This window comes from Ipomoea triloba, chromosome 7, assembly GCF_003576645.1.
Source record: "Ipomoea triloba cultivar NCNSP0323 chromosome 7, ASM357664v1".
NCBI lineage: Eukaryota > Viridiplantae > Streptophyta > Magnoliopsida > Solanales > Convolvulaceae > Ipomoea > Ipomoea triloba.
The window spans coordinates 8988629-8995811 of NC_044922.1; the positions used below are offsets into that span (position 1 = coordinate 8988629).

At 36.1% G+C, this 7183-nt stretch overlaps 1 protein-coding gene across 7 annotated transcripts; it reads right to left on the bottom strand.

The window, feature by feature from the left end:
* Nucleotides 1-1130: 1130 nt before the first annotated feature.
* Nucleotides 1131-5140, bottom strand: LOC116026037 (sucrose nonfermenting 4-like protein). 7 transcript variants are annotated; one of them, XM_031267479.1, is made up of 5 exons: nucleotides 4959-5140; nucleotides 4239-4268; nucleotides 4069-4166; nucleotides 3911-3998; nucleotides 1131-1504 (listed from the first exon to the last, which is right to left on the bottom strand). In XM_031267479.1, the coding sequence occupies exons 3-5, from the start codon at nucleotides 4122-4124 to the stop codon at nucleotides 1325-1327; spliced, it is 324 nt and encodes a 107-aa protein (XP_031123339.1). In that variant the 5' UTR covers nucleotides 4125-4166; nucleotides 4239-4268; nucleotides 4959-5140; the 3' UTR covers nucleotides 1131-1324. The 7 variants fall into 7 exon arrangements, with proteins under 7 accessions (XP_031123339.1, XP_031123338.1, XP_031123336.1 ...); XM_031267478.1 differs by having other exon boundaries at nucleotides 4898-5140; XM_031267476.1 differs by having other exon boundaries at nucleotides 4239-4358; nucleotides 4898-5140.
* Nucleotides 5141-7183: the final 2043 nt, after the last annotated feature.

A 7183-nucleotide genomic window follows, 5' to 3' on the forward strand; every position in this document is an offset into this window, starting at 1 on the left:
AAACCAACACAGATAATGACCCATAGTTTGCCATTGTTTAGTGTACTTAAGTTTGTGCTCTTTAGGTTGTAACTGTGTGCGTTCTTATGAATTGGACTCCACCGTGCATGCTTTTTCATTTATTTCTCACTTTCAAATACTATTCTTTAAGGAGTTGGACTCCAATGTGCACGCTCTGTCATTTCATTAGCATTTCCAAATGCTATTCTTTTAGTTTTACCAGTTCTTAGTTGCTTTTTAAGTTAAATCGAATTACATTGTATTATTACATTATGGTTGAGTTTGGTTTTAGAATTATGTTTACCATGTTGTATAAGCATGGTGGGTTTGTGTAGTTATGGCTGTGCTGTTTAAGGTATAAGTGTGTGCGCCCGTGTGAGTTTGATTTCATGGTGCGTACTCTTTCTAAATTACTAAAGTTTCTTTCTCCGTTATTTGTGTTGGCCTCACTACTACAGAAAACACCTTTAACGTCGGTTTTTTAGCACTTTTAACGTCGGTTAAAAATCGACGCCAATCTGGCAGACGTTGTATATAAATGATACGACGTCGGTTGTAAAAACCGACGTTGTATGTATTTTTTAATTTTTAAAAATAGGATACGGCGTCGGTTATTAAGGAAAACCGACGTTGTATCTAATTATTAAAAAATAAAATAAAATAAACGACGTTGGTTTTTAAGCAAAACCGACGTCGTTTATTATTTTTAAAAAAATAAAAATACATACGACGTCGGTTTTTAGGAAATAACTGACGTCATATATATATATATAATCAACAACGTCGGTTATTAATACCTAATACCTAATCGACGTTGTATGTTGTTTAAATTTTTTAAATTACTTTACACGTCGGTTTTTTACAAAAAACCGACGTGTAATGTTAATTTATAAAAAAAATAACTACATACGACGTCAGTTACGGACGTCGTATGTATTTAATTCTAAATTCTTTTTATAATCATTCACGTTAAATTCTCTTCTTTTTTTTTTTTAAAGAAATATTTAGTTAATCATAACAATGGAAAGAAAGAAGAGAACACAATTTCAGACAATTCCATTTAAAAGAGTAAAGTATTCAGTAGCAGATTTTGACCATTTGGTAGTACACCTGAAGATGAAGCCTAGTAGTAAAAGAATCAATAAGAAATTCAGATGCTTGCAAAAAGTAAACAATCATATTCTATAAAACAATAATACAAAGTATGAGATCTAAAAAATTGAGCAATGGTTTTCTTTTTAATGGAAAGGATTCAAGGAAGGAGAGACTACAATACTACAAAGTATATGACGGGAAAAAGAATTTAGTGGTATTTGCAGTGACCTCAAGCTGCATCTCTTATGCTATCCAAGTCCAAGGTACCCCGAACAGCTTCAGGGGGTAATCTCTGAGCATTAGCGCTTGGTTCCTCAACAAAAATTAAGTTGTTGATAACACCATGTTCACCAATAACACGAAGCTGTTCCTCGTCAACTTGCCATGTGCCATCAACCAAGAATTTATACTGCATTACACATTCAGAACTGTTAACTCTGAACATTCACCACACACCAGGCTAAGTTAAGATTTGCAGTATCCGATGTCTACTTATTTTATTTTCAAAATAACAAAACACAAATATAAAAGTGGTAGCCAAAATACATTCAGTTCCAATAACAACAAATCATGTCCTTCAAAACCGATGATCAGAATACCAATAACCGAGGATGTTACAGAATTGTAGATAATCAACATGTAAACGGCATGACTCCTATTCTTGCCCTTTAAGAATCTTAAAAACCAATAGCTGTCATTTAAACATTGGAATTTGAAACAAACAAAAGTTAGAAAAAACTTATAACTTGAATTCCATCTGCCTCTAAACTGCACTTGATTAAAACCCTAAAATCATAACCAATCAAATAAGTTTTGACCAACTCTCCAGGGAATACAATTCATATCCTCACTCCAATACAAAATTACAATCCTTAAAAACAGCATAGCAATTAACATCCTCCAATTCAAAATCCAATCTTTTTTTTTTTTTGTGACTATAACATATTAGCAGTCATAAGATGTTCGAATTTTTCACATCGATTCATAGTTAATTCACTCTCATGAAATGCAATTTACACCATACCTGATGATAACCTGGGGGAAGATCAATAGCTGAACTTAAAGCCATGGTCGAACCATTCATCGAATTCATCACAGTTCCATCACCCCACCTACACCAACCAAAATCATAGTCTTTACACACACACATATATGGATAGAGTCATATAGATGCATACATACCCATACACAGACACTTCACGACCTCCGTAGTGCCATGTAAACACTGTGAGAACCATTTCTCTTCAAGAACCAAAGCAACTGAAACATATCCTTGGTAACTGATTGAATGAAGAAATAGTTAGGTCCTAATACAACAAACAAAAAAGTAAAATAGTAAAATAGCAAACTACCAGTAACAGCTTCAGTATCAGCAGCAGTCCCTGCTCCACAGTAGTAAATATTAGGAGCCATGTAGTGAATTATCATACAATTTTTATCGGCAACTATGGGTCCTTTAGTGGCACGAGTGTCTGCACCAAGTATGACACCATCTTAAGGACATAAGATAATTATTAAAATCACAAGCAAGCATAATTTGATTATGGGTGCAGGAACCATTTTATTCTCAATCAATGTGATAATGTCATTATGGCTGTAACAAAATCTAAATCAACCACACAGATCTCCAACTATGAAAGAAAGGCCTTCCTTCCCCACCATACTAAGTTCTATCTTTGTATTAGCGCAAAACACTTACACAATATGAAATTACACTTCACAATTGAGTTATTAATTGTATACCCATCACTAGTTCCACCTCCACTCTTGTTCTGCAACCCTAGGAAAACGATAATTCCAAATCGGCTTACACTTCCCATCCTAGTCTCTCATTACACACACAATACTAAACCCTAAACCCTAAACTGACACAGTAATGGACTACCACTACTAAAACTCTCAAATTAATCTTTGAAAATTCTAAAATTAAAACACACATGTTGCAGAAATTGAAAGCATTTCACTACAAAATAATAAAATTGGAAGATCGAACAAAAAGGAAGATAAAAACCTGAAAAATCAAGCCAACAATAGTACAGGGGTTGAGAAGTTGAGAACGACGATTTAAGAACCTGAGGCAAGGAGGCGACTGGACGGTGGTGACTGGTGAAGACGGAGGCGACTCACGACCGGCAACTGAGCCGGCCGGGTTGAGGAGGTGCGGCGGTGAGGCGGTGCAGCTGTTCCACGGTGAGGTTGTGCGACAGAGAGAAGAAGAAGAAAGAAGATGAAGAGAAGAGAGGAGAAGATGAAGGCTGTGCCGCCTGTGCGAATTGCGAAGTCGTAGATTAAAATTTTTTATATATATATTTTCATAAAACCGACGTCGGTTAGTCCTAAAACCGACATCGTATCATATTAGATTTTCTTTTTTAAATTCTTATTAAAATGAAGAATTTAACCTTTTTCTAAAAAAATGTAACAATATACGATTTTGATTTTATGCCTACCGATGTTGTATTTTTTTGAAAGGACCTACCGATGTTGTATTGATTTTAAAAAACTTTTAAAAAAAAAAGGAATTCACATACGACGTCGGTTATTTAATTAACCGATGCCGTATGTTTTTTTAATTTTTTAATTTTTTTCGTGTAAGACATACGACATCGGTTATTTAATTAACCGATGTTGTATGTTTTTTTTATTTTTTTATTTTTTTTCGCGTAAGACATACGGCTTCGGTTATTTAATTAACCGACGTCGTATGTTTTTTTTTTTTTTTTTTTTTTTTNCATATTAGCAGTCATAAGATGTTCGAATTTTTCACATCGATTCATAGTTAATTCACTCTCATGAAATGCAATTTACACCATACCTGATGATAACCTGGGGGAAGATCAATAGCTGAACTTAAAGCCATGGTCGAACCATTCATCGAATTCATCACAGTTCCATCACCCCACCTACACCAACCAAAATCATAGTCTTTACACACACACATATATGGATAGAGTCATATAGATGCATACATACCCATACACAGACACTTCACGACCTCCGTAGTGCCATGTAAACACTGTGAGAACCATTTCTCTTCAAGAACCAAAGCAACTGAAACATATCCTTGGTAACTGATTGAATGAAGAAATAGTTAGGTCCTAATACAACAAACAAAAAAGTAAAATAGTAAAATAGCAAACTACCAGTAACAGCTTCAGTATCAGCAGCAGTCCCTGCTCCACAGTAGTAAATATTAGGAGCCATGTAGTGAATTATCATACAATTTTTATCGGCAACTATGGGTCCTTTAGTGGCACGAGTGTCTGCACCAAGTATGACACCATCTTAAGGACATAAGATAATTATTAAAATCACAAGCAAGCATAATTTGATTATGGGTGCAGGAACCATTTTATTCTCAATCAATGTGATAATGTCATTATGGCTGTAACAAAATCTAAATCAACCACACAGATCTCCAACTATGAAAGAAAGGCCTTCCTTCCCCACCATACTAAGTTCTATCTTTGTATTAGCGCAAAACACTTACACAATATGAAATTACACTTCACAATTGAGTTATTAATTGTATACCCATCACTAGTTCCACCTCCACTCTTGTTCTGCAACCCTAGGAAAACGATAATTCCAAATCGGCTTACACTTCCCATCCTAGTCTCTCATTACACACACAATACTAAACCCTAAACCCTAAACTGACACAGTAATGGACTACCACTACTAAAACTCTCAAATTAATCTTTGAAAATTCTAAAATTAAAACACACATGTTGCAGAAATTGAAAGCATTTCACTACAAAATAATAAAATTGGAAGATCGAACAAAAAGGAAGATAAAAACCTGAAAAATCAAGCCAACAATAGTACAGGGGTTGAGAAGTTGAGAACGACGATTTAAGAACCTGAGGCAAGGAGGCGACTGGACGGTGGTGACTGGTGAAGACGGAGGCGACTCACGACCGGCAACTGAGCCGGCCGGGTTGAGGAGGTGCGGCGGTGAGGCGGTGCAGCTGTTCCACGGTGAGGTTGTGCGACAGAGAGAAGAAGAAGAAAGAAGATGAAGAGAAGAGAGGAGAAGATGAAGGCTGTGCCGCCTGTGCGAATTGCGAAGTCGTAGATTAAAATTTTTTATATATATATTTTCATAAAACCGACGTCGGTTAGTCCTAAAACCGACATCGTATCATATTAGATTTTCTTTTTTAAATTCTTATTAAAATGAAGAATTTAACCTTTTTCTAAAAAAATGTAACAATATACGATTTTGATTTTATGCCTACCGATGTTGTATTTTTTTGAAAGGACCTACCGATGTTGTATTGATTTTAAAAAACTTTTAAAAAAAAAAGGAATTCACATACGACGTCGGTTATTTAATTAACCGATGCCGTATGTTTTTTTAATTTTTTAATTTTTTTCGTGTAAGACATACGACATCGGTTATTTAATTAACCGATGTTGTATGTTTTTTTTATTTTTTTATTTTTTTTCGCGTAAGACATACGGCTTCGGTTATTTAATTAACCGACGTCGTATGTTTTTTTTTTTTTTTTTTTTTTTCGCATAAGACATACGGCATCGGTTATTTAATTAACCGACGCCATATGTTATTATTTCACTTTTGACGTCAATTTTTCAAAAAACTGACGTTATATGTCCAACGTTATATGTTGTTTTTGTAGTAGTGCCTTCCATGATTAATTTAATCCATCAATAACATTAAAGGGCACTTGTTTTTTTTGTAAAAATTTTTAAAAACAAATCCAAACTTATTAAGTGTCGTTACACCAGTGGAATGCACAAACCGATGCAATGCACACACCATTACAATGGAGTGCACACAACAGCGAAATGCACACAACTGCAAACCACTGGAACGCACACACTGGAGCGCACACACCAGTTGAATAAACAGACCAATGCAAAGCACACACCTGCATATTGTTGCGCATACACAAGTAATATGCACACACCTTAAAAAATCAGTGAAATGCACAAACCAATACAACGCACACACCTGCAGGCTGGATCACACACTTTCGTTTATATGCATACACCGATTGAGGTTAAACCAAAATATATAAACGATTCTAGTCACGCACAAACGTTTAACAAAAACTATAACGGTTCAGCTACGATGAAAACAGTATAAAGAAAAATCTTAAATTCAAAAATACGAAGTTCACTACCAAATCACCAAAATAATTATACGCTCTTGGCCTGTGAACGAGCAAATCCCAAATTCCGTTTCTACCTTTTCAGGCAAGTTCGGCTATTATGTCCGTTTGCCAGTCCACATGTCGCACATGTACGCCCTTTCTTTCTCATTCCCTTGATCTCAATCTCCTTCATCGATTTTATTCGCTTGCTAGAACCTTTGTTCTTCGATACTTGTGGCGGGTGCACTACGATTTTTTCCGGGGCCGGGATCCCACAGTATGTTTCCATTGTTGCGCGTTTTCCAAGATTCGCCTCCCCACTATCTTTGTCCCCGGATATTGAGGTTTCAACCCCTTCTAGTGTATGGGCAATTTGCTGCAATTTTTCAACCCTCCCGTTAGCTAATCCCAAACACTTGTAGAAAGTATGTATTACTTGGGTTTCCTACATACTCTTAGCTGCATTTCATAAATCTTCTGCTTGCGTGCACGCATACAGATCACGTCTTGTTTTTGGAACAGCATCCCGTGTCCAACGTGGAGTGATGTGCTGTGGTGGAATATGATCAAACTGCTCATCTTTCAGTATTACAAAAGCATGCCTACAAAGCAGCCCGATCCTTCTGTACATTCGGCATGTGCAATTGATGTTGTTGCTCCCATTTTCAACTACCACTGTTTATGACTTCCTTTTATCGTCTTCAATCACGTATGTCCGGGTAGGTTCGCTAACTGCAAATGATCGCACTCGGCAGGAGAAACATGCACCTATTATTTCTCCCTGCAACTGGTAAAAAATTGCCAATGTGTATATTGACGCTGCTTCTCGCTCTACACTCAACGGTGTCTTTAGGACAGGAAGGTGGCCATTGCAAGCGGAATCTAGTTCAGCTTGTTTACTTCGTTACCTATTGATTGTGCGCTCAAACTGATAGAAAAATTCCACAAGACACATATGTTTACTAGTA

Bases quoted from the DNA above. Each gene is read 5' to 3' on its own strand.
- LOC116026037 (XM_031267479.1), bottom strand. From the start codon at position 4,124: ATGGTTCTCACAGTGTTTACATGGCACTACGGAGGTCGTGAAGTGTCT. The intron at 3,999-4,068 runs GTATGTATGCAT...TGGTTGGTGTAG, and splicing joins CGTGAAGTGTCTGTGTATGG to GTGGGGTGATGGAACTGTGA. The intron at 1,505-3,910 runs GTATGGTGTAAA...TGTGTAATGCAG, and splicing joins TTCCCCCAGGTTATCATCAG to TATAAATTCTTGGTTGATGG.